This window comes from Lagenorhynchus albirostris, chromosome 6 (assembly GCF_949774975.1).
Source record: "Lagenorhynchus albirostris chromosome 6, mLagAlb1.1, whole genome shotgun sequence".
Taxonomy (NCBI): domain Eukaryota; kingdom Metazoa; phylum Chordata; class Mammalia; order Artiodactyla; family Delphinidae; genus Lagenorhynchus; species Lagenorhynchus albirostris.
Genome location: NC_083100.1, coordinates 7681399 through 7708942, shown reverse-complemented (window position 1 = coordinate 7708942; position 27544 = coordinate 7681399). Strand labels below are relative to the sequence as shown.

Sequence of the window (27544 nt, the reverse complement as noted above, 5' to 3'; positions counted from 1 at the left end):
AGCAAAGAGCTTTAAGCAGGAGAGAGTCAGGATCCAACTTGCAGATGGGAGAGATCTGTGTGGCGGCAGTGAGGAGTCTGGACTGAGCGCGGTGTTAAGATGGTCTGAGTTCTGAGAGTGCCCCAACCAAGGCAGAGGCCGAGGAGCCAGAACTGGAGGGAGGCAAGAGCCAGGACAGGAAATCGGGGCAGCACTTGGGGTCCGGGCCGCTGCAGGAGCCTCTTAACTGCTCTCTCGTGTCGGCCTTTTCTTCCCACGGATCGAAGCCAAGGCAGTCCTTGTAAAATGTAGATCTGATGAGGTCATTCCCCCGCTCCAGTCCCTCCAAGACTTCTCGTCCTGCTGAGGATAAACACCCAAGTCCTTCCTGGGATGTACTGCTGTCTCGTTTGTTTGTTTGTTTTTTCTAATCTTCCTACTGCGGTCTCTAACTGCCTCTCCAACCTTGTTCCCCACAGTCCCTGTCTCACCCGCCCTCCTCCAGCCAACATGGCCGTGGTGTTGTCCTCCAGACATGCCAGGCAGCTCCTGTCTCAACACTTTTGTACTTTCTCTTCCCTCTGTCCAGATCCCCCTTCTCCCAGATCCCTCACTACTCTAAGTTCTACTCAGATGTCATCTCAAGGAGGCCCTTCCTGACCACCCTATTGCCACAGTCTTCTCCCCACCCCACCACCCCCTGCTTCTCAATTCCCTTTAAGGTACTCTTGTGGGTTTGTCCTCCTGGATGGTAAGCTTTACGAGAGAAGGGATGTCCTTTTGTTCACTGTTGAACCCTTAGTGCCCAGCACACTGTGTGTTACATAGTTGACACACCTGGAAATGTTTGTTGAATGAGTGAATAAGTTTGTAAACTTTTGATATTGGCAGTAGGAGAAGAATCTAGAATTTCATCTAAGTTTCTGGCTTGGGCAGTAGGCAGAACATAATGGCATTCAATAGGAAATATTGAGGAGAGCTGGTTTTGGGGGGAAGGTGGTGCATTCAGAGATAAGCACATGTTGGGTTTGCAGTCCCTGAGAATCATCCAGCTAGAAATATGAAGGGGACAAGTCAAAGGAGTTAGGGCTAGAAGTGGAGATTTGGGAGTCATCAGTACATGGGCCTGGGAGAGGTGGCCCAGGAGAAGTCACAGACTGAGAAGAGGACTCCGCTGGGCCCCTGGGAAGATGTGGAAAATAACCGAGAGGTGAGGCCAGGGAGCCTGGAGGCGAAGGAGAGAGAGGGGAGAGGGGGCAGGCAGAGCAGGCTAAATGCAGAAAAGCCACAAAGGCTGTAGGAGAGTCAGGTAAGAGAGAACTGGGAAGTCTTTGGGTTTGGCAACCAGGAGATCATTGATGACCTTGAGAGACTAGTGTCAGTGGCTTTGAGGAGGGGAAGCCAGACTGCAGGTGGTGGAGAAGGGAGTGGAAAACAGGAATGGAGGTGGCTTTCCATAAGAAGCTTGGCTATGAAACCTATGAGTGGCAGGGAGGACAGGGCAGCTTGGAGAAGGAGAAGTTGAAAATATAGGAGTGAGAGGAGCTGACGATTTTGCAAGGTCTTGAAGAAGAAGGTGGGAGTGAATTCAGAGTATAAGTGGAAAGTGAGGCCAAGACATGGAGGGTAAACACCTCTTCCCTTGAGGCAGAGAAGCAAGACGTAGGGAATGGGCTGCTGCTGAGTATTAACCCTGGATAATACCCACTTCAGCTGTGAGAGGAAGCGGCCCTCCTGCTGAGGGCAGATGGGGAAGGGGCTGTGTACGGGGAGCAGGGGATAGTGAAAGGGCTTGGATGGGGAAGCTGACCAGAAACCGATCATACAAGGCCTTCCCAAACACTGTTGATGTGTGCTGAGTTGGAATACTACCAAGCCTGGGTGATTTTCTTTAGCCTTCTAGGTGTGGGAGCAGAAGTTGCAATGATACAAATTTGGGGGTTTGCTGAGAGGGAGAACATGGTGGGCACCAGGACAAGGATGCTGGGACCTTGCTTCCCCTCTCAACCTGTTTCTTCTCCGTCCCCTACTTTTATAAAGACGTCATCACCTACCACCTAGTCAACCAAAGTTTTTTTTTAAAAAAGGGAATCCTGGGGCTTCCCTGGTGGCGCAGTGGTTGAGAGTCCACCTGCTGATGCAGGGGACATGGGTTCGTGCCCCGGTCCGGGAAGATCCCACATGCTGTGGAGCAGCTGGGCCGTGAGCCATGGCCGCTGAGCCTGCGCGTCCGGAGCCTGTGCTCTGCAACGGGAGAGGCCACAACAGTGAGAGGCCCGCATACCAAAAAAAAAAAAAAAAAAAAAGGGAATCCTGGAGCTTCCCTGGTGGTGCAGTGGTTGAGAGTCCGCCTGCCGATGCAGGGGACACAGGTTTGTACCCTGGTCCGGGAAGATCCCACATGCCGCGGAGCGGCTGGGCCCGTGAGCTATGGCCGCTGAGCCTGCGCGTCCGGAGCCTGTGTTCCGCAACGGGAGAGGCCACAACAGTGAGAGGCCCGCGTACTGCAAAAAAAAAAAAGGGAATCCTGGAATCACATTTGATTCCTCTTCCTCTCAGCACTGTTGTCATGGCCTTGTCAATAATCTCCCCTCCCCTGCTGTGCACCCTCTACCTTGCTACCCAGATAGTTTTCTTTTTTTTTTTTTGTGGTACGTGGGCCTCTCACCGTTGTGGCCTCTCCCGTTGCAGAGCACAGGCTCCGGACGCGCAGGCTCAGCGGCCATGGCTCACGGGTCCAGCCGCTCCGCGGCATGTGGGATCCTCCCGGACCGGGACACGAACCCGTGTCCCCTGCATCGACAGGCAGACTCTCAACCACTGCGCCACCAGGGAAGCCCAGTTTTCTTTTATGTACACATGAAGACCAGATCATGTCACTTTTCTGCTTGAAAATCTTCTCGTACCTACAGGATGGTCCACATTTCTTAGCAGAGCTTTGTTATCAAAGTCCTTTAAGATTAGTTCCCCAGCCCCCTCTTCCACCTTCCCCACCTCCCAATGCCACTTCGACCAACACGCAGACACACACAGACACACACACACACACACACACACAGACACACACACACACACACACACACACACGCCGCACGCGCCCCTAATGGTGTCTGGCCACTCTAGGCTTTGCATATCCACTTCACTCTACCCTGCTTCCCAGCCTCTGCCTGCCCTTTGCCCTTCAGTTAGAATGCCTGGCCTCCCTTCCTACTTCTGTGTCAGAATTTCATTCAACAGCAAGATGAAACCTCTGCGGAGCTTTCCTTTCCTCTTGGCAGAATGAACCGTTCCTATCCTATCAGCATATTTTCTTCATGTGTCTAATGCAGCAGTAAATATCATTGCTTGTGGATTTAATTCACCTTTTTGCTTGTTTCCTAAAAGCAGGGCAGTCCTTGGACATCTCTATATCCTGAGTGTCATGCATGGTACCCTGCATTTGAAAATCGCTTGATCTAATCGGTCTAACCAGGCATCTTGTTACAAACTTTTAGCGTTTCACTCCTTTTTCTGTTTCTTACCTTGCCCTTTTTATTTCCACCGTGCTTCGACCCTTAAGTTTGTGGGTTGTTTATGGGCTTTTATGCTGACCTATAAGCTTACACCACATGCCCTCCTACAATGTCTACTTCTTTAGAATTAGGTGTACCTTTCCCTCATCACAATCATGGTTTTCAGTCCATCTCCTCATGTCTCAGTGATACTGTAAGATAACTGAATGATATATTATGATCATGACATCTGGTCCTGCAGCTCTGTGAGTTGGCATATCTGAGGCTCACTTCTTCCCCATTATTTTCTTTCATGAGTCTCTTCTATAGCCTGCAGTACTCTTCTCACTGCATACCTACAGGCTTCCACAGCAAGTTGTTTATTGGTTTTATTTGTCATTTTTATTGTCGTTTTTATCCGTCTCCCTCCTGTCTGTATCCTTGCCATTTCCAAATTCAGTGAGTGCTAATTTTCTGATAAAATTTACTTATTGAATAAACCTTAACATGGTAGTGAAGGACAATAACAACAACAACAAAAAAAACAATTTATGATGTAAAAGCCAGAACTTTTCTTCCTTTAATTATTTTGGCAAACAGGCTTGCTAGTTAAGAAAAGGCTTTTTAACAACCAAGTACATCTTCGATGGCAATACGGTCATCTGTTAGTTTGGAGAAATAGAAGAGTTGGTATTACAAAAATCCAAGTATTCCTTTGTTAGCAGATAGATCTTAATTAATAGCATGTTGAAACATCGGAAATTGAAAAAGTTTGTTTTTTATTACCCTCTGTTGGAAGTGTTTGGAGGTTAGATTGGTATAGGGAGGTAATGCCAAGGTAATTCCAGAATGTAGAAATCAGGTGACATTTTGAGACTGGAAATCAACTTTTTCAAAAATTTCATTTAATTTTATTTTATTGAAGTATAGTTGATTTATAATGTCATATTAGCTTTAGGTGTGCAGCACAGTGATTCAGTTATACATGTGTGTGTGTGTGTGTATGTATATTCTTTTTCAGATTATTTACCTTATAGGTTATTACAAAATATTGAGTACAGGTCCCTGTTGGTTATCTATTTTATATATAGTAGTATGTATGTGTTACTCCCAACTTCCTAATTTATCCCTCCCCCTCCTTTCCCCTTTGGTAACCATAAGTTTGTTTTCTTTGACTGTGGGTCTATTTCTGTTTTTTAAATATGTTCATTTGTATCTTTTTTTTTTTTTTGGTTCCACATATAAGTGATATCATATGATATTTGTCTTTCTCTGTCTGGCATACTTCACTTAGTATGATAATCTCTCTCTAGGTCCATCCATGTTGCTGCAAATGGCATTATTTCATTTCTTTTTCATGGCTGAATAATATTCCATTGTATATATGTACTACATCTTCTTTATCTGTTCATCTGTTTGTGGATATTTAGGTTGCTTCCGTGTCTTGGCTGTTGAAAATAGTGCTGCAGTGAACACTGGGATGCATATATCTTTCTGAATTATAGTTTAAGACTGGAAATCAACTTTACATGGTTATCTGTAGAATTTCCTCTTGCCTGGAGATCTGTAAAACATCAGGTAGAATTTGCTATTTTAGTTTGTATAAGGCTGAAACAGAATGTATGGTAGTGGTTTTAATCTCTTTAGAGTCACAGTCTCTCCTCAGAAAAAAATGCACAAATGTGTATATACACTATATTTTGCATAGGGCTTACATTTCCAGTAATATCATAGAATGGATAGCCTGAAGAACTCTTCTTCAATAAAACTCTTTAAAATGATGCATCTTTTAGAAATGTATGGCTGAGCTGGCAAGAAAGGTCTTGCCAGCCCTTGGAAGCCAGGAATGAAACAAGAGCAGATAACCAAAGAAAGAGGTATGTGCCAAAGCAGCTAATGGTATCTTCTAATGTCTAGTGACCCAGAAAGTTTGCTCAGGACCTGAATTAATACTACCTGCATGGCCCATAAAATTCCAAGCCAAGTATCTAGTTTAAAGTGGCACCAAATGGACAATGTTTCTAGAAACCAGTCAGAATCATAAGCATATCCTTTCCAGAAGAATTAACTCTTAACCAAAGCCTTAAAGATTTGCCAAAGATAAAAGTTCTAGTAAAAGTAAACATACAGAAAAGTTATGAAACATGCAAGGGTGCAGCTAAAGCAATACTTAGAGGAAATTTTCTAGCTTTAAGTGCTTATAATAAAAAGGGAGAAAGTTTAAAAAATTGAGCCTATAAAGATTAGCTTCACAAAATGTTCAGAGATAAGGGGAAGGGAGAAGATGACTTGCTACAAGAACATAATTGTGGGTACAAGTACTGAATCAAATTATGAGCATTATCTATTATAACTGTAGCAGTAGAAGCTCCCTCTACTCACCAAAGAAACACACAAGACAAATAACCAAACTCTGTAATGCCTTTCATGCATGTCATAGTAAAACACATAATTCATTTACTTGAATAACAAAAATTCCTGTTTCCACTTTTGGCCCTGCCAAAATGTAAATCTTAAAAAGTAGAAACAAAATATCAAACATTGCTCTTAGATCTCATTTTCATTTTTATAGTATCAGAGTGCTATTAATTGTCAAGGTCTTTTTCGAAAAATCATCAATGTTTGAAAAACATTTGGCATGTTAATTCTGTTATAACCGAATTGGGAACATATAAAGATACACTTTTTAATATTCAGTTTCTGTGTTATTTTGTATTTTATATCATATATGTTATAGTGTTCATGTTCCATAAGTGTTTCAAATATCTTTTAAATAATAATAGAAATACAGTAAATAACTTCCAAAGTGGTAGAGAGCACAGAACATATAAAAAGCACATATTAAAGTACCAAAAAATAATTAATAAGCACATCAAATTTAACTCTGCAGTTAAAAAACAAAGACTGTTAGACTGGAGAAATCTAGCTATATGCTGTTTATAACCACACACTTAAAACATGAAGACGCAAAGATTAAATGTAAAAAGGTGGGAAAAGCTATACCAGTAATGTACTAAGCAAAAGAAAGCTAGTATATTTTTTATAATGTCTGACAAATAGCTTTTAAGATAGAAAACATTACTAAATGTATAGAGAGTCTCTAAATGATAATTAGAAGGATCAATTCATCAGAAAAGGTAGTGTCTAAACATATTACCAAGTGCTATAGCTTCAAAATATATATTAAAACAACAGTTGACAAAAATATGAGGAGAGATTGATAAATTCATCATCATAGTGGGTTAATTTAATATGCCTTTCCCAGGAAATGATAGTTCAAACAGACCAGAAATTCAGTAAAACTACAGAAAATTTGAACAGCACCGTTAGCAAGCTAGCTCTAATAACCAATAACTAAGTATAATACCCAGAAATGAAGATTACACAGTGTTCTCAAGTGTTTCTCAAGAGAAAACATATATAAAAATTGACTTTGTATTAAAGCATTAAGCATATTTCAAAAAGTCATTGGTATCATACAGGTCATGTTCTTGGGTCACAATACAGTTAAATGAGAATAAGTGCACAAACATTTTTAACTTAAGAAAAATTCAGTATGTTTAGAAATCTTAAATACCTTCTGTTACCCTCTCCCAGATTAGTGGCCAGATGAATGGCCTAAATCAGAATATACTTGATGTCATGTTTCCTTAATGCTTGAAGGTTGAGTGAGTTACCTATTTCCTCATGGCTGAGTTTACCTCTGTCATTGCCTTCCACACGAAATACCCCCTTACATAGGACTTTGGGTTTCTACCCCTGCTTCTTTCCTCATACTACCCAGGAGTACCTAACTCTGAAATATGATCCATGTTGACCTACAGGCTATTCACCAGAGAGCCAAGAATGGTTGAAAGCCTTTATTACAAAGATACCATCAAAAAGGAAACTACCTTGTCTAATAAAAGAAACTCAGATTACCAGAGATTAGCAGTAGAGGAATGATTCCCGGGTGGGGAGGACAGCTGGACCACGTGGATAGTCTCCATTTGGACATCCCCTTCCTCCTTACTAACCATGACTCCCTCTGCCCACTGACCTGGGTGCTGAGAGGACTTGTCATCACTTTGGTCCAAGTATGGTGCCCATAATCCTTTGCTTAGTACCTCAAGCACAACTGAAACTAGACTTTTGAACAGGACTTTACTTAAACCTTAGAGGGTAGCAAAAGGAAGAGCAACGGAGAGTAACAAAGCATCAAGAAGTGTCCTACTTTCCACTGCTCCCAGATCCAGGCCCACCTAGGTTCTGACCTGTCCCCACACTGAGCATCACCCGGGCGCCCACACCTCAACGTCTGCCCTTCAGAAGTCTAGACCTAAGAGCTTCTGGAAAGACACCTTGGCCTCCTTCTTTCATTTCGCACTTCCCATCTGAGGACTTGCCCCTTCCCAGAAAGAGTAACATTAGGAAGGTTCATTTCCTTTAGAGAAGCATGTGCCTGTGTCTCACCCTGCAAGCCCCAGCATGAGAATTGTCTTGCCAGTGCACTACAGTGGCAGTATAATTGCTGCACACTAACAGAAGCCAGAGATCATTTGGTTATACATCTAGTAGGAGACCTAGTCTGCTCCTCTCCTGCCACATACATAGCACTGGCCCCTGAGGTGACTTAAAGCATTACATCACTTTGTGCTCTGCACCACTTCTAACCTTGCACAGGGTATTTTATTGCAAAGGACTCTTTGCAATCCTTAACTCAGGTGGGACCCCCACCTTATACCCCATGCCCACACAAACTCCCTATTGACCAGGGATAGAAAGACTGAATCCTAGGCTCTTGTCACTTAGGTCATTGGGTGGGGAAATAGGCTTTACAATCCAGAGTCTTACTTTAAGCACCATGGGGAGAGCATCATGGCCCTTTGCTATATGGACCTGCTGGAATTCCATTTCTGTCCTGCCTTGAAGGAGGGCCAAGGGGACAGATACATGTATAGAGATGTAAATCCTGTATGTTCTCCTGTTCTCCCGAGACCCTCAGGAGGCAGCCTAGCGCTTGCCTGCCCTTTTTGTACTGGACCGCTCCTTTCAACCATTCTTCTCACCTTGAGTTGTCTTCCTCAGCTTTCTAGCTACTGGTCTTGCAGTTGATCTCTCGTGTCAGGCCTTCTCTAGCCTTTCGGAATTTGACTTCATCTCAGACTCAGTACCTTAATTTAAACCCCCAGATTCAGCTCCTCATATTCTCTTAGCCCATTGGTATGCTTTTCCCTATTTCGTTCACTTCAACAAACTGAACCCTGAAGTACCGTGTTTCAAAGGGATGGCCTTCCTAAATATCGAATACTATACTGTAAGAGGCAACTCACACTTATTCAATAATTAGGAAAATTTAATCTGTTAGCTGTTAGAAATATATGCCCACATGTAGGTTAAAAATAAGATTTATGCGCTGATGACCGCCACAGCCCCGCTTTGTAACCAGGGAGTACACAGTCGTTTCTAAAAAATAAAATAAAATAAAATAAGATTTATGGGAATTCCCTGGTAGTCCAGTGGTTAGGACTCGGTTCTCTCACTGCCAGGGCCCCAGGTTCGATCCCTGGTCGGGAAGTAAGATCCTGCAAGCCATGTAGCGTGGCCAAAACAAGAAAACAAACAAAAAACAAAAAAGCAAAACAAAAAAAACTATGTGCAACATTTAATTTAATCAAAAATTAAATTGTTTTTAAAATCTGTTCCTTGTATTCTAGAAGAGAACCCCTGATAACTCTAACATAGATTTTGAAAAAGAAAAATTCCACTTCAGGGCCGTTTTCTACTTGGATACATTTCTGGGTTTTGTCTCTGACATCTTTATGATGCCCGGTGCTTCGAATACTATTCCTCCTACACTCCTCTGTAAAATCATTTCTAATCCTGGTTTTGAAACACTGATTTTTCCTCTTGTAGTCACTTATGTCAGAGGGCATTCTGACCTCAGGCAAATACCAGGCAACCCAAGTACTTGATCTCAGACAAATCCTATTTTCATAGCCTGGCCCTTGATAATGAACCTGGGAAGAGAAATGGAGAATTCTGTAGAACCATCAGCTCATAAGGAGGTGCATGTCTTCTCCATTCATCTGGGGCATTGGTGAGTGAACAGTTTTAACTGTCCTTGTTGTATGGTCATTTTTTACTGAATCGTACCTTGACTCAAAAAATCCAAGTAACTGAATAGTCATGCGAAGCCTCTGGCATCGAAGTGGGCTTCTGGGATGCTTGCCAATGAGTTCCTGTTTTGAGGACACAGAATCGAAATGGAAAGATTAAGTGGAGACACAGCCCCACCCCTCTAAGTCTTATTCCTATGTTCCATTCAAATCTTGCTAGCCTGATTCCTGTGGGGTCTGGGCTTTGGAAATTCTCTTTTTTTCATGGATGTCTCAGTGCACCTTGTTAAACCAAATTTGGACTATGGCCTGTTCATCTGCTTCCAGCTCTGCTGGTTGGTTCCAGTTTCCTTGCTCATTAAAGCCAAGATAATCTGGCACCCACCACTCAGGCATCCTCAAGTATCTGGCACCAAGGTAAACCTGGAAGCCAGCTAAGGAGCCTCAGTGACCCAGCACGCTCATTGCGTGATGAGAGGCAGTTGTGGTCCCAGAAAGAGCACTGGAATAGGAGCAGAGCTGGGTTCTTGTCTCATCTCTGCCTCTACTGCATCATGTAAGTTTGGGCATGTCTGTGATTTCTCTGAAAATCTCTTTCCCCAGCTATATATGTGTTTGGACTAGACAGTTTCTCAGGTGTCTGGCAATTCCAAAATACTGAGTATATGAAAAGCTAAGGGAGCAAAGCTCCATTTGTGCCTGTTGTTGCAAAAACACAACCTAGCTATAAAGGTATTAGCAATAAATGCCTAAAGTTGCATATGCTCCTGATGCTTTTCCACAAAAGTAGATAGTGTGACAACAAAATAAGAAGAGCACAGCCCATATTCTGGAGGTAAGAATTAACCTCTCTAGGCCTCACATTTCCCACCCTGTAAAACAGGGATAATAACGGCTAATTTTAAATTGCTGGAAGATTAAATGAGATAATCCTTGGTACTTAGAACTGGGCCAGACAAAAAGTAAGTGCTCACTGAAAATTATTATTAATATAAAAATGGAAAGATTAAGATTGGTATGGAATTTTAGTAAGCTTATGCTGAAATGATAAATATTTAATTGCTGTTCAAAAGTCAAAGTGGGAACAGAATAGAGAATCCAGAAACAGACCCACACGTGTATGATCACCTGGTTTCCAACAAAGGCGTCACTGCAGTGTAGTAAGGAAAGGAGGGGTTTGTCACTGGTGCTGGATCAATTGAATATCCATATGGAAAAAAAACATGAACTTTGACTCCTACTTCACGCCATACATAGAAATCAGTTGCATGTGGCTCATAGTGTGAAAGGTAAAACATTAATACTTCCAGAAGTGTTAACACTTCTCTAGAACATAACACAGAAAAATAAACTCATGACCTTAGCAAAGATTTCTTAAGTGGGACACAAAAAGCATTAACCTTAAAGGAAAAGAGTGATAAATTATATTTCATTAAATTTAAGAACTGTTCATCGAAAGACACCATTAAGATAGTGAAAAGGCAAGTCATAGAGAAAGAGAAGATATTTGTTTTATATATATATATATCTCCAGCAAAAGACTCTTATTGAGAATATGTAGAGCTGAACAAGCACTTTACTAAAGAAGATAGCCAACTGCCAAAAACATATGAAAAATGCTTAATATCATTAGTCCACAGGGAAAATGGAAATTAAAACCACAATAAGATATTGCTATGTTCCTATAAGAATAGCTAAAAAATTTTTAAATTGACAATACCAAATGTAGTGGGGATATGGACCAATTAGAACTCTCATACACTGAGTAAGGGAAAAGTCAGGTACATCTACTTTGAAAAACTGTTGTACAGTATGTAATAGAGCTGAATAGATTCATACTCCATGACCCAGCAGTTTCATTCTTAGATGAATACCCAACAGAAAGGAGTACATATGTAGAAGAATGCTCATAACAGCATTATTCATAATAGGGAAAACTAAAAACAACCCAAGTCTCTATCAACAACAAAATGGATAAATTGTGCTATACTCTTACAATGGAATACTCCACAGCAATGGTATAGAGTAAATTCAGACGCAACATGGATGAATCTCAAAAACACATTGAGCGGGCTTCTCTGGTGGCGCACTGGTTGGGAGTCTGCCTGCCGATGCAGGGGACACGGGTTCGTGCCCCGGTCCGGGAAGATCCCACATGCCACGGAGTGGCTGGGCCCGTGAGCCATGGCCACTGAGCCTGCGCATCCGGAGCCTGTGCTCCGCAACGGGAGAGGCCACAATAGTGAGAGGCCTGCGTACCGCAAAAAAAAAAAAAAAATTGAGCAAAAGAAGCCAGATACACACACACAAAATACATACTGTACTAATCCATTTATGTAAAGTGCAAAGAGAGGCAGAACTGACCTATGGTTATAGATTACAGAGGTCAGAAAAAGCAGTTATCTTTGGTGAGTATAGAGACTGAGGAGGCACAAGAGAAGCTTCTGGAATTCTGATTACGTTCTCTTTCTTGAACTGGTGGGGGAGGGGGGTGTTCACTTTATAAAAATTCACTGAACTGCATGCTTAAGGTTTGTATACTTTATGTATTTTATGCCTCAAAAAAAAAGTTTATTTTAAAGAGCGAAGGAGTACCCCAAAAGTGGAAACAACCCAAATGTCTATGAAATATATTCAGCCATGGAAAGAAATGAAGTACCGATGCAGGCTACAACATGAAGGAACCTGGAAAACATTATGCTAGGTGAAAGACAATCACAAAACACTGTACACGTATCATAAGATTCCATTCAAATGAGGTGTCCAGAATAGACACATCTACACAGACAGAAAATAGATTAGTGGTTGCCTGTGGTTAGGAAGGTTGGGGAGAAATAGGGAGTGACTACAAACAGATATGGAGTTTCTCTTAGGGTGATGAAATGTTCTAAAATTGATTATGGTGTTGGTTGTGCAGCTCTGAATACACTAAAAACCATTGGATTGTACACTTTGAGTGAATTGTATATGAATGAAATCTCAAGCTGCTATGAAACCAAAAGCCAAGGGATACTGATAACTGTGGGATGATAAAAACGCCATAGGAAAAGGCTGTACCGTGTGACCCTATGGCATGATAGTTAAGAACACTGATACGGGAGTCCAACAATGCTCTAATCCTAGCTCTGATGTTTACTGTGTGACATCGGGCAAATTGTCTAACCTCTCTGAGCCTGAATGTTTTCATCTGTAAAATATGAATATTAATAGTACATACTCCATAAAACTTATGTGAAGCTGATTCATTTAATCAAGAAATAGTTGAATATCTTCCATTTGCCAGGTCTAATCAGTGATAACTGTTGTTATAATTGGCCAGGAGGTTTTGCATCTGAAGAGTCTTTACTCCATTTTAGTGATGGAGGTGACAAGTAAATTTGAGAGTGTGTCCTGAGGATGGGACATCTTTGCCCTACTGTACCACACCAGCATCTATTGCAAAATGCAAAAGAAATGTTCATTTTAGTGCCACTAAGTTATTAATATTGAATTATATACTGCTATTAAGAAAAGGAAGTATGTAATACATTTATAGAGGATTTCCATCCAGAAGTACTAAAACTATGAACAATTGATGATTAAAGGATTGGCATTTAGTTACCTAGAAAATTTAGCAGTTCAGGATATTTTATATGAAAACTGAGTCATAACCGCAATTGATACATGGATAATTTAAAAATAGAAAGTGACCATTTGTTACAGGAGTGTGTGACAGGGTTTTTATTTCGGTGAATATGTATTGTTCCCATACATGGTCTTAAAATGTGTGTTCTGCAAAGTCACCGTATAATCCTTTTTAAATGTTACATTGAGAGTGCTCATAGCCTACAGGAGTTGAGAAAGAAGCAATTGTAAGTTAGTCAAGTACCTGGCACTAAGGGGCAGGCACATCCCATAAAGTAAGGGTTAAGAGCTTAGTTTTGGGAGTCTGACCTGCCTGGGCCTCAGTTTCCTCATCTGTAGAAAGAAATCTGTGTCATAGTATTGGGAGCATAGAGTGAATTAACACAGATGAAGTGCTCTAACAAGCAGGCAGTTGGTACGCTATTGTTGTGGGAGAACCAGTATGGTGGATTCATATCATGAATGTGCATAAGTTATGGATATAATTTTTGCTTAACTTTTGTGAAGCTTTAGGGAATTAGAAAAGTTTCTCCTTAATGCAAAGAGATTAATTAATGAAACTGAGTAATTAGATCCCAAAAGAGCTGATTAGGTATGGTGAAAAAATAACAAACCCAAACAGACTTGCCCAGAATGAGAAAAAAGCCACTAAGGGGTTTTGTCGCCAGGAAATAAAGCTTTTAGAAGCTTTTACATCTCAGAATTCAAGGTAACTATGAAAGTTGCTTTAATTTTAGCTGAAAGGGAGGTTGGGATTGGATTAAGCAGTTGTTCATAAGTTAACATTTTGTGAATAGGCATTTAAATACGCATAGATGTTTATATTTGAAAACTGTACATCTCTTTTAAATTTGGCTTTTAAGAGTCTAGTAATTGTTTTGTTAATAGAGAGGCTTTTTAAAAACAGAGAAATCTACAGTTGAGTGTGAAAACATGCTGAAATTTGGTTTTCAAACTTACATCTTTGGGAAGCCAGTCTGCTGGAATCCTGCAAGCCTCGCTGCGCTCCTGCAGGCAAGAGAAATAGGTTCCTCATGGTGACCATACGCACTGAACCTCTAAAGTGGTGGCAGAAGCCTCAGGCTGCTACAAACTGGAGTCACATTTCTGGCATGGAAATAGCGGTTTCCTATTCAGCAGATGTGGGGTATGACCAGTTCCTGCTACTTCATTTACTGAGCTCACCTTCATAGAACTTGCCTGCAAAGTGCTGAGCTGCTGTTATCCTCCGGGACAGGTGGCCGATGAGCTGCTACCTGCTCTTTGCTGCCTACGGCCTGGGGTGGCCAGTGGTGCTTTTCTCTTGCTGTGTGATGGGGCATCAGGGATAGGGTGGGTGCCGAGGGGGAACACAGCACTTTGTTGGTGTTTCTTTATTTTAAAAAACCCAAAACAGTGAAACAAGTAACCCATTTATGATATAATTAGAATTTATATATAAGCAGAAAGAGAAAGTTATAATCCTACCACTCAGAGAAAACCATTGTTACCATCTTGATATATTTCTCTCCAGTCATTTTTAAGCCAGTTTACATTTTTTATTTTATACTTTTTATCTTTATTCCTTTTCCAGCCTTTGAAAGCTGGAAACATTACAAATGTGTATGATGTAGAAAGGAACAGTCCCCATATCCTCAGCCTCCAGAGATCATCACTGGGGACATTTTAATTCTGTTCTTCGTAAGTGGTGACCCTCTCCTGCCTCTGTTGGCTTGTCTTTCTTTTAAAACTTGTAGCTAGTTTTACTTAACTGGATTTTTACTTTTTCAACTTTTTTCTTTCCTGACTTCAACCTCTACAAACCTTTTTTTTTTTAATTTTTGGATAGAGAATGTTGAACATGCACAAAAGCAGACAGACTAGTATAATGAAACCCCTTGTTTCCCTCTCGCAGCCCCGTCAACCCTGAAGCCATGGCCAGTCCACCCCAATCACATCCCACGTACCCCACGCCCCACTCCCAGCCCTTACGTGGACCTGCTAACTTCGTAACTGCCTTCAAAGGTCCTTCTCGGCCCTTCTGACTTCACTCTCTTTTGGCAATGAGGAAGGATCAAACGCCTGCCCTCCTGCACTCAGAACTTCTCATGAGCCGGTGCTCGGCTCCCTGTCGCAGGTCTGACCGGCTGACCTGGGCTTTCCCCGCTCCTGGAAGTTCCCAGACGTTGGGTGTGCTAGCCTCACATGTTCAGCTGCTCATTCCTTTCCTGTTAATGAAGGAGGCCGTCGCTCAAATCATTTGGAAGGGGAAAAGTGGAATTTCCTACCTGGGTGTTCCTCTTCCATGCTGTTCATATAAATTCAAACTTAGATTCCTGAGACTGAGATTGAACATGACAAAAATTGCTGTGTGGGCAGTTTAGTTGAGTACTTGCAGATTGATAGAGCCCTTTGTAATAATGAAGGAAAAAGGTTCTCTAAGCTGCTTGGTTCCAGAAGGTGAGGTCACCAGTTAAGGAGTTTGTAACTAACACTCCTCATTAACCCTTTGCTGGGTGGCAAAAAGAAAATACAAAAAAAAAAACCAGTCCACAGGCTCTTCAAATCCTGGCCTCAGGAGAACCTAAGAAATCATCTTGTACAACCCCCTTCTCATGCCTGGGGACCTTACAATGCATTCAGATTTACTTGTCCCAGAATTTTTTACATTGACCCCTTTTAAGCTTTTGAAATATTCTCAAACCATCACCACGTCATGGCCATGGACTTCTGCCATGGCTTGCTGTACCAGTGGTCAACTTTTGCATTTGATTACATAACCAAATACCACACAGAACTGGAAGACATCAGAGTTTGAGGTGTCCCTCTTACCTGGCAGTCCAATCAGTGTTTCCACCAAAGTCAAAGGGAATTTGCTTACCCCAACTAAAAGATGGAGTTTGTTGTGTGACCACAAGGTGATCCAAGCCCAATTGCTTCTCAGCGATGGAGTCTGTCTCTAAAATTCAGTGGGATCAAAATAAGGTCAGGACCTGCATTCTGGCTGGATGTGGTGCCCTACATGAGGCCCCTCCTTGCTGGGGATGTCTGGACAGCAGGAAGTCCCTTGCTCTCAGTCCTCTTGGTTGTATTACCCTTTCTGAGCTCTCAGAACACTGTTTTCTCACTCTTTAAAGACTCACGTTGTTGGGAAAACTGGCCACAAGGTCAAGAGGGTGACCCAAGCAAGAGCAGCATGTTCCCGTCATGCAGACTGGATAGAAAGCAGTCTGTGGGACAGGAAGCCCAATATCTGTTGCATGTGTCAGTGTGTCTAGTAGGTCATGCTTCTTTTCATCATCTACCTTTGTTTACCAAACGTATTACGTCACTGAAGGATTGCTTGACTTGGTTTGCCTGTCGGTGCCATTCCTGAGAGATCGTGGTCTTCTTCAGGCTGTTTTCAGTCCAGTGTGACCTCGGGTGCATTCGTAGAACCATGGTATGCAGGATGAGGCGCTGACAGCATGAGGAAGTGAATGTGGTATATTCAGCTAATGTCATTTCTCTGCTTAAAACTCCCCAGTGGTTTCCCAGTGTACTTGAAATAAAATCTAAATGCTTCGTCCAGGCCCATCAGGGCATCTCTCGTTGGGCCACCGTCTACCTCACTAGCCTCTTAGCTTCCAGTTCTCTCCTTTCCAATCTTCTGTTCCTTAGATGCACCCAGCTTGCTCCTACCTTCAAACCTCTGCTCTGGTTGTTCTCCTGCCCGGGATGCTCTCCCCCATGGCATCATGTGACATCCTTTTTGTACACACAGGTCTCAGTCTATTTCCTCAGAGAGACCTTTCCAAACTAAATCCGAGGTAGGTCCCAGGCATTCTCATCACCTCACCTGTTTTATGTTTTTTTTAAAAAAATTATTATTATTATTAGTTAATATTTATTTATTTGCCTGCATTGGGTCTTAGTTGCAGCACATGGGATCTTTGTTGCAGCATGCGGGATCTTCTGTTGTGGCACACGGGCTCTTCGTTGCAGCATGTGGGCTTCCCTCTAGTTGTGGCACGTGGGCTCAGTAGTTGCGGCACACTGGCTCTCCGGTTGTAGGGCATGGGCTTAGTTGCTCCACGGCACGTGGGATCTTAGTTCCCCGACCAGGGATCGAACCTGCGTCCCCTGCATTGGAAGGCAGATGCTTAACCACTGGACCACCAGGGAAGTCCCCTAACCCTGTTTTATTTTCTTCAAAGTCCTTTCTACTATGGTAAGTAATCTTATCATTTATTTGTTTGCTTATTGTCTTTCTCTCCCCACGAGAATGTAAGCTCCACAAGAGAAGGGAGCTTGTCAATCTTGTTTACTTGTATGTCTCCAGGGCCTAGAAAAAAAGTACCTGCCACATAGTAGGAGCCTAATAAGTATGTGTTGAGTGGCTAATTGAGTGAATGTAGGTGGTTATTAGGAGCATGTTTGGGAGGAGGATGTTGAGGATTACGATAGTGACTCACAGCCAAGCCACATGGCTACTTAGCCCGAAGGAGAGAAGATCCAGGGCGCTACGTGCTGACTATGTAAACATTCAAAGCTGGTGCTATCCCCAAAGTAGAGCCTGCCCTGCTGGAAGAGATCTGCCACTTCACTCATTTCTCGAAGCCAGACTGCTATCCCCTGAGGAGATGGGCTTGTTCTGGGCAGCCCCATGGGGTAGAACTGGGCCACCAAGTGGGAACTCTAGGAAGATGTATTTTGGCTCTACGGGGGAGACTTTTTTTTACATTGTCGTTGCTGTCTGAGGGTGGAGTGGACTATACTAGCGAGTGGTGGTTTCTCAGGCACGTCAGGTGTGCAAGCGAAAGTTGGACACACTCTGGGAAGACCCGGTGTGGGGAGGTATGGGGATCTAACTCTACGGTTAGACCAGGCAGGGCTTACAAGCCCTTTCAACCCGGAGTGGCAACAAATCTACCCTATGTTTTTATTTTCTTATTCATTCAGTAAATGTCATATACCAGCTGTGCGCTCAGGCTTTCTGCCGCCCTTCATACTTCCCCCTTACGGGGGGTGGGGAGGGGGTACCTACCTCAGGGCCCCCTTGCAGTGAGCGGTGGGGGGTTGGGGTCGGGGGAGGGCTGCAGGGAGGGTGTCAGACGCCGTAGGAAGACACAGAAGTCGGGAGGGGGGAGCCTGGTCTAGGTCATCGGGGAAAGCCTGCCAGAGGGCGTGGGCTTTACACAGTGGTCTGCAGAACTGGTGGAGGTCGTCAGGAAGAGAATCGGGAAAAACACCCTGAGGGAGAAGAGTGTGGAGCCTGATGGGTTTGAGCAGCTTAAGAAGTTCTGTTACAGTTTCTGGCACTTAAGGGCTTGGGGCCAGGAAAGTTGAACGTGCCCAGGGCAGACCCACATGGTAAAGAATTTTGTCATTACTTCTTTGTGAAGCAGTGATAGAGCACAGTGTGCAGGGGCGGGGGTGGGGGGGTGGGGGGGTGGGCGGCGGTGGTGGGAGAAACAAGCCAGAGGGGCTGGAACGGTGGCAGAAGCCAGCCCAGTAAGGCCTCGGAAGCCGGGTCTGCGCTGCGTGCCCGGGGCAGTGAGGGCCCCGCAGGGTTTAAGCAGTGGAGTGACACGGGGACTTGTATTTTGGAGAGGGCCCTACCCTCAGTGTGGAAAACGGGTTTGAGAAATGGCGGGCGAGCCACACACAGGTTGTTAGATGGTCCTTGAAAGAAGCAGTGGTGGCCCTGACTAAAGTGGTGATGTGGGGAGAAGAGAGATGAGCAGATTTCAGAGACGTTTGGGAGGGGAGTTCAGTGATGGATCAACACAGGCCAAGACAAACCTGGGGTGTTTCAGTTTGGGGCAGTTGCGGTGCCTTTTTTGGTTTAGTGGAGGTGATCCCATTTCCTGGGACGGAGAACACAGGAAGAGAAATGGTTTTGCTGGAGGTGGGGACTTTTGGAGGCGTGAGGCTGAGGTGCCTAGGGGACAGCTAAGTGGCAGTTCCCAGTAGACCCTTGTATACGTCAGTCTGGAGCTTAGAGAGGTCTGGGCTGACGGCACCGACTGAGGAGCCTAAAGCAGAGAGTTGATGCCTGAACTCCTGGGAGTGGATGAGACAGCCCAGGGGGAAGGGTAGGGCTGGAAGAGAAGGCAGCCAGGCATGCCAGCATGTAAGGAGCAAGGAGAGGAAGAGGAGCCTGGGAGGGGGCAGGCACCCAGAGTGGGGCCTGGAGCCAGAGGAGGGAGAAATCGCCGGGCCCCAGATGCCCTCTGAAGGTCAGGCCAAGACACGCCTAAAAAGGTTTGGACATTAGGGACCTGGACAGAAGCAATTATTTTTTGCTTTTGCTAAATGAGGTATATTTAGCAACATTGTTCCCCTATATTCTGGATTAAAAGAGGTGCCCCTACTGGGTCAAGAAGAGCCTCTGTCACCACAGTCCAATCTCAGCAGTGGGTAAAGGTGAACTCAAGTGACTGAAGTCTGGAAGGCCCTGGTCTCACTGCTGGTAAGGGAAGCGTGATACTTTCCCACCTGTGATAGCCTTGGCCCTTTCAGGTACTTAGGACAGCCACTCTGCCACCAGGTAGAGATGACTGTAAACTAGAAATGTAGAAAGGAATTGTTAGATCTTAAGGAGTTATAATTAACTAGAACTAGAGTTGACGGCTTAGTGGTTGTTCTGTAATGAGTCCCTGTTACGAGTGGCTAAAGAGATTGGCAGTGGGAACCAGGATGTGGCTGGGAACAGGGCTGGGAGAAGTCTCTGACAGGACTTCTGAATTCGTAGCCAAGAATGTGGCTTCTATTGAATCATAAAAGATAGGGAGGGATTTCTAGCTGTGACCCACTGAGATGAAAAGTTGGGTTGTATTATCTTGTCCTGGAGTTACCGTGACAGTGGTTGGGGGGCAGGGGGTGGTAATAAAAGGAACAGAGGCTCTGAGTCTGACCTGGTTTTGAATCCAGGGTTTATTGCATACTAGCAAGGTAACCTTGGACAAGTGACATGGAACCTCTCTGAGCCTCAGATGATTCATTCGTGAAACACGGTTTATGTGGCTCTTGTCAAAGGTACATTAATGTGTGTGGAGCCCCTGGCACAGAAGAGATATTAAATAAATGGTCACTACTGCTATCCTTATCATTTTTATCATCACTATTGTCAAAATTACGTTCATGTAGTTGTCGTAGATTACAAAACACTTTCACATGTTCTCACTGAAGTAAAAACAGATTTCAGCTCAATTTGCTCCCACAGAAAGAGGTTTTGCAACCTTCCTCTGTCATAGCACTGGTAATACCATGTTATCACCACACTGGTGTATCTGCCAACCCCATGAGACTGTGAGTGCCTTACACAGAGGGGTCCTCTTATGGATGCCCCGTGCCAGAGAATCTAGTGCTTCCGTTTCCATGCATCGTGGATCCACGTAAGGAAGCACTTTCTCACGAACAGAGCCCTTCAGAAGTAGAGCAAGTAGCTTCAAGATGTGAGCTCTCCCCGACCCCTCGCCGGGGGTATGTCAAGGGCCACCTGGCAGGGACATAGTTGAAATGGGGCTGAGCTGATTGGGAGGCTGGCTTAGAAGAGATGGTTCTTAAGCCCCTATTTACGTCCTATTAGTGCTTTAATTGGATGAAGCAGTTCTGGTGTCCACTCAAGTTCATTCACAGGAGCATTTGCGGACTTCCCTGGTGGCGCAGGGGACACGGGATCAATCCCTGGTCTGGGAAGATCCCACATGCCGCGGAGCAACTAAGCCCGTGCGCCACAACTACTGAGCCTGCGCTCTAGAGCCCGTGAGCCACAGCTACTGAGCCCACGCGCCGCAACTGCTGAAGCTTGTGTGCTCTAGGGCCCGCGTGCCGCAACTACTGACCGCATGCTGCAACTAAAGCCCTTGCGCCTAGAGCCTGTGCTCCGCAATAAGAGAAGCCCCCGCAATGAGAAGTCTGCGTACTGCAATGAAGAGTAGCCCCCTCTCACCGCAACTAGAGAAAGCCTGCGCGCAGCAACAAAGACCCAACGTGGCCAAGAAAATTAATGAACTAAAAAGAAAAAAAAGAGGAACATTTGCATGTATTTAAGTTTGTGGGCCCTGTGCACAGTGAGCCAGACATGGCCGGCCTTGAGGACTCTTCCTTCCTGTGCCTCCCCAGCCCTTCAGAACTCACAGGACTCACCTTAACCCCAGTAGATGAATATTTTTTAATGTAAATGTTCGAAGTATAATTTTCTATGGCAGACACAGCGCATTTCAAACATCAAACGGGTCCTGGGTGTTTTGGCAGCGTTTACTACATAACCTTTTGGATTTATATTTTCTCTTTCATAGAATAAAAACTTCAGTGCCACTACCTCAGGAGTTCCGCAAGTTCACATTATGTAAATATATGTAATAAAATATTTACTTAGGGTTTCCATAAAAAAGGTCCGAAGGAGAGAATAAGAGAGCTTCTCTTTGCTGGTTTTAGAGGCTCTTCTGGGAATTCTGAAATTTAAGCCTCTCAAATATGTTTGGATTGGCCCCCTTCATGTTTTATCTCCTGTAATGAACTCTTTGTCAGTTTGTCAATTTTGACTAAGGACAGAAAGTTCATGTGTAGTAACAACACACAGACTGAATTTAAAATTATGGTTTATATCATGATGTAATAATCCTTCTCTTTTCCTTTAGTCAATATTTACCTGTTAGGCTAGTATATTATAATTCTGACTTCAAAAGAAGACACTTTATTTTACCTTCTCCAAGTGTTGGTTTTAGATACTTGTAATATCAAAACTGGGAGTTGTTGAGCTGTCTGAGACGCTTGGCCGAATTCTGTTAGGGTTGAGTTCCTCGATCATTGCGGGGCAGGTTTCACTGCTCCCAGTGACCCAGCAACACAGCTGCATGGCTCACATGATGAGGCAGCTGAACTTTGAGCCACGCTGGTTTTCCTCAGCTTTCCAGACAGCCCTCTCCTCTGTGGGAAATAAGTCTATTCTGTTATCCCATAGCAGCCAGTATTTCTTAGATGGACTTGGGTTTTCCCTAATGTATTAGTGTTACAGGACTGCGTGGAGAAACCCAATGCTGCCCTGTAGGAGTGTGAGACAGATGAGAGTGGGGAATCTTAAATTCTTTTCCATCCCTGAACCTCTTATTTTAACCGCCCCAAGTTTAAACATTTTTCCATTTTAAAAACAGGGAAGAATCATCTCCCAGTGAAGAAGGAATAGGAGGACAATAAATGGCTACAAAATTTGAGGCTAAAATGTGAGATACCTTAAGACTGATTATCCAGGTAACCAGAGGAAAGAGTGATGACGTGTCAGTAACTCTTTCTGAGTCAACTTGGGAATCAGTCAGGATTCTTTTAGTGAGAATTCAAGTTCAGCTGGATCCTGGAGTTCAAATGAGGTCATCATGATCCTCCCTTTATTTCTTAGACCTGTTATTTTCTATATTGGCATGATTATGTGGCAAAAATGTTTCCTTGGCAGCTCCAGACTTATTGTCTAGGGTCCTGGGAGAGAGACCCTCTTTTCTGAAGCCCGTATCAATCCCTGAAAACAGGCTCAGAATAGATCTATTGATACTTGAGTCACATGCCTGTGCCTAGACCAATCACTATGAACAGGAATGGAGTATAACGGAATTCCATCAAGCACATACTTAAATTGTCAGCAGGTTTACCTTTGTGCTTGTGTCATCAGTGTGCTTCTGTCTGCCCATTATGCTTCCCCTCTGCAAACTATATGCCATTTCACATGTGTACTCTTTTCCATATTCTGTCCATTATATGCATTTTTGTGTGCATATGATCACATATACTCCATCTGATAGATGATTTATGGGATGTTCAAGAGGAAATCTTAAATGTATAACCTAACCAGCCCCCAAGCCCACTTTAGGTATGATTCTACCAGCCTGAGTCATCTGACCATGTCTCTGGTAGAACTCATAGAGAAGACGGGGCCTGTTGAAAAAACAACTCCACCAGGAAGGGAAAGGGCAATTCTAAAATGGAAAAAAAGTAGGTCTTTTACCACAGTAGGCAAACAAATTGTTGATTCGTTCACTCAACAAACATTGAGTGCCTATGGTGTGTCAGGCATTCTTCTAGGCACTGGGCCTCCAACAGTGGACTTGACACAAAAGGCCCTGCCTTACTGGAGCCTGCACTGTAGGGGCAGACAGTAAACACATGAGCCAATAAAGATGTGCTGTGATACCTGATAGTGATGAAAGCTCTGAAGAGAAGACGACGAGAAGCATCTTCAGTTATGGATTAGGTGCTTTAACAGAGGTCAGAGAATCTCTTCTTGTCCTGGGATTCTCTTTCAGTTGACCCTTATAAGGTAGGAAGGATTTTGATGGGCAGATCCTGTTGTGATTATTATCCCAAGTGTAAGAAAAAGCATGAGCCAAGCAAGCATCTGAATGGGATGAGGTAAGATACGTTCTGGGAATGGAAAGCAGTTTCCCATGACAGCTGCATAGAGAGGATGTGGAGGATGAGCCATAAGGCTGGCGAGGTGGACTGAGGCGAGCCCGGGCAAGGGCACGAGTAACAGGCTAAGGAGCGACATCAGCAGACCCATGGGTACGAGAGGGGTGTTAGCAACAGTGTGGAGGGCTAGGTGGAGGGGGTGGAATCAAGGTAGGAAGGCCAGCCGTGGGGCCGAGGAAAGGCTGTGGCCGGGGTAGACAGGAAGGGCAGTGCTTTCAGGGGCAGGGGCTGCAGGATTTAGGCATTAACTCCTTCTAGTGAGCTGTAAGGATTTGTTCCTCATCCAAAATGAGTCTTCTTTTACAAGTCTACTGATGTTTACTCAAAGACAAGAAGCCTTTAGAAATGGTAAACATTTGTAAAAATGGTTAATGTGATAAATGATTAATGGCATAAAAATGGTTAATGGGATAAAAATCTCATCATCTGTTGGCAGTACAATGAGGAAAGTAAATATAGCGCACACCGCAGTGGGTAGGTGGCGCGCCGGGCCAGCCTGAAAATGGCAGCCTGTACTCCAAGCCCTGTGACCTCTGGGAGGGACATGCCTTCTCCGGATGGATTCCCAGGAGGGATTGCCCTTGCCTTCCATTCCAGGCTGATCAACCTTCTTGTGCATCTACAGGCAACTTTGAAGTGGGAGTTCACATCGCTGACGTCAGTTACTTTGTTCCTGAGGGATCCAGTCTGGATAAAGTGGCTGCTGAGAGAGCTACAAGTGTCTACTTGGTTCAGAAGGTAAAAATCAGTTTCCAGTTTCTTGGATTGAAAGATGTGCTTCTATTTAATCATCTTCCTTTGTTTGTTTGTTTGTTTCTCCTTAAAAACATCCATGAGGGACAGCAATCTTGTCTGAACATCTTTTCTCACATCTAATGAGATCTTTAAAAAATGGTTTTCCCCGGAACAGTGTTTGCCCTCGGTTATTGTATGTTTTCCCGTTAGGCCCTTGTATGTCCAAGAGGAGCCAGACTGAGGCGTTCTCAAGGCAGGACACAGGCACTCATCTCAGGCCTTCAGACTGGCCCTGCCATGTAAGTAGCTCAGACAACTGGTCAGCTTCAAAAAGAAACGAGGGACTTGCAAACTGTTGTTCCAAAGTGGGGCTCAGCAAACTCGGCCCACACCGGTCACAGTTTTTGTAAAGTCTTATTGCCATACAGTCACACCCGTTCATTTACGTAATGTCTGAGGTGACGTCACACTACTGTAGGAGAATGGAATGAAAATTTACTAGTGGCCTTTTAAGAAAAAGTTTCGAACTCTGGTGTAAAGAGTGGGGGCTGATCTGCTCTTGACCTGCCCTTTACAAGGTAACCTGGTACATCCCAGAGGTGCAGAAGCAAAGGGAGCCAAGTCTGGGCTTTTCCTCTTAGTGCTGATGTTGCCTCTCTTGGTAAGTCCCGGAGTCTCTCTAGACCTCCTTTGACAAGTACTTAATGATGAGCACCAGGCACTGCCCTAGGCCTGGTGGTGAATAAAAGACCACACCTGAGTTATTCCCCCACTAAAGCTCACGAATTCCTCTCCAGGCTTCTCCTGCCTCCATTTGACAGTCTGTTCATCTGCTCGTTTGGCTCATCTTACATCACTGACTGTATCATGACTTTCACCTCCTAACTTCCTTGAACCTGGTGATCCAGTTTTGGATTGCTACATACAACTGGCTTGAACCTTCCCTCCTCCCATGCCCTTGGACATGACTTCTGATGTTTGCACTTTGACTGCACTTAGGTGAGGGCTGTACCCACGTATCCCATGGCCTTCTGGCAGCTGGGAGCCCTCGACCTGGCCCCGTCTCTCAGGGGCGAGAAAGCAGCCCAGGTGCCAAACCTGCTCCATTCTGGGAACTTCCAAATGTCATCACCTAGAGAAAGGAGACAGCTACCCAGTCTCCCTCCACTGCCTGCTCTGATTGGCAGCTCCCACTGCCAGCACGCCTGTGTGCCCACACAGCTGGCAGAGGAAAAGCCAGGCTCTGAGCACTGCCCTCCCTCGCAGCATGTCCTGGGAGGCCACTGTACTTTGGGGTCCTCCCTCTCTAACTTCTGGGAAAATTCAGCCTGCTGCCTGCTCCGGATGGAAGTATCTCGTGGGGTGCCAGGCTGTAGGTTTGAGAACACCAGCAGCATAGGGATCCTGGAGGGGCCCTGGAAAGGCGGTTCTCCGAGCCCCTGACCTTTATGAACCTGCAGATCTTGGCACAGCACTGAGACACATCTGCAGGACAGCATTCCCCTGCTCTTAGTTATCGCTGGCCTCTCTTCACTTCCACCCCTTCCAAACAGGGGCTTGGGAAGCTCATGCTCCCGAGCACACGCATCCCCGCTTCCTGCTGGTTTCCGGCGTGCGCTGGCCCTTTTGTGGACGTGCTGTCTAGACCCTGGCAAGGAGGCCACTGGGGGGGGTCTGTGTGCTGCTCACTCTGAAAACGCCCCACCCCTAGAGTCCCAGGAGCCTGACTCCATGCTTTTATGACTGGGCCATGGCCGTAGGGAAAGGCTAGTGTCATCTTGGCAATGCTAAGGGTGGTAGCAGATCTTTTGAAGAGGCAGTGTTCTCCTGGGCTCTGTTTTCTTTTCCTAGCTAGAGATCTGAAAACGGTCACTGACTACTTCACATCGGTTCTCCTGGATGACCCTGTGGCACCACCGCCATACCTACCACCTCCCCATCACATCATTTCCTGGAATATACCATCTGCCAGGGGTCTATTCAGACACAAAGACAGAGGAACCATATTCCAAATGCATGATTGGCCTGGGGCCCAAGGCTTGTAAGTTCACCCAACTGTTACGGTATAATTTCATTCCAAGTCTGAAACCAAGGCTCTACACATAGAGGCACCAACTTCTGTCAAGGGTTTCTTAGCCTCTCCCTCTTGCCCGTGGAGCCCACTTCTGCCAGAACTACCACAGCTTCAACACGGCCATCATCTAAGGTTTTCACCCATTCCATAAACCCAAGACCTTCTGTTGCTGTCCTCTGAGGCACAGTATTAGGACTCCTGGCACCTCAGCCATACCTGGCAGCATGTGTGACATGTGGAAGATGGACTTCCATACATACCTCTGCCAGGTCCAACAGACCATGTCATTTGGCCTTTGAGTGGCCCGGCCGTCTGCTAGCAATAAAAGCACAGAATCTCTACTGAACAGAAGGGTTGCTGCACAGTGGAATCATCATTCATTTCCCCAACCCTGCCTTGTATAGATCCATTACTCCCCCACTTACATACATGGTCCTGGACCACTTACACCAGCAGTCTTCATGCCGGCCTCAGGAGGGGTATGTTCTAGAATCCCTGGACTCCATTTCCAGCAAAGTGCCTATGTGGTGCCCACAAAGGTGTTGGCAGTTCTAGAACAGAAGTCTTCCAGGACAGTCCAAAAGTTCCTAGGATTTCTAGCATTTACCAAGTTCCTCTCACGTTTCCAACCTGTCCACCCCAATAACTAACCTCTCAGAAGGGAAGAGACAAAAATTAACTCAAAACGAATCACAGACCTCAATGTGAAATGTAAAACTATAAAACTCCTAGAAGATAACATTGGAGAAATTTTAGATGCCCTTGGTTTGGCAATGACTATTTATTTATTTATTTTATTTATTTATTTTACGTTTACTTATTTTTGGCTGCATTGGGTCTTCATCGCAGCGTGCAGGCTTTCTCTAGTTGTGGCAAGCAGGGGCTACTCTTCATTGCGGTGTGCGGGCTTCTCATTGCAGTGGCTTCTCTTGTTGCAGAGCACGGGCTCTAGGCGTGAGGGCTTCAGTAGTTGCAGCACATGGGCTCAGTAGTTGCAGCGCACGGGCTCTAGGGTGGGCAAGCTTCAGTAGTTGTGGTGCGTGGGCTCAGTAGTTGTGGCGCATGGGCTTAGCTGCTCCACGGCATGTGGGATCTTCCCAGACCGGGGATCGAACCCG

General features: G+C 44.6%; 1 protein-coding gene across 9 annotated transcripts in view; it reads left to right on the top strand.

Moving 5' to 3' along the window:
- DIS3L2 (DIS3 like 3'-5' exoribonuclease 2) overlaps positions 1 to 27544 on the top strand; it is a 375493-nt gene that overhangs the window by 236465 nt on the left and 111484 nt on the right. For 8 of the 9 annotated variants that reach the window (XM_060151851.1, XM_060151847.1, XM_060151849.1 and 5 more), the window contains exon 11: positions 24243 to 24355. In XM_060151851.1, the coding sequence (XP_060007834.1) occupies positions 24243 to 24355 (113 nt within the window). Of the gene's footprint in view, positions 1 to 24242; positions 24356 to 24562; positions 24652 to 27544 lie in introns of all 9 variants that reach the window. The other variant, XR_009541014.1, reaches the window with a different exon arrangement.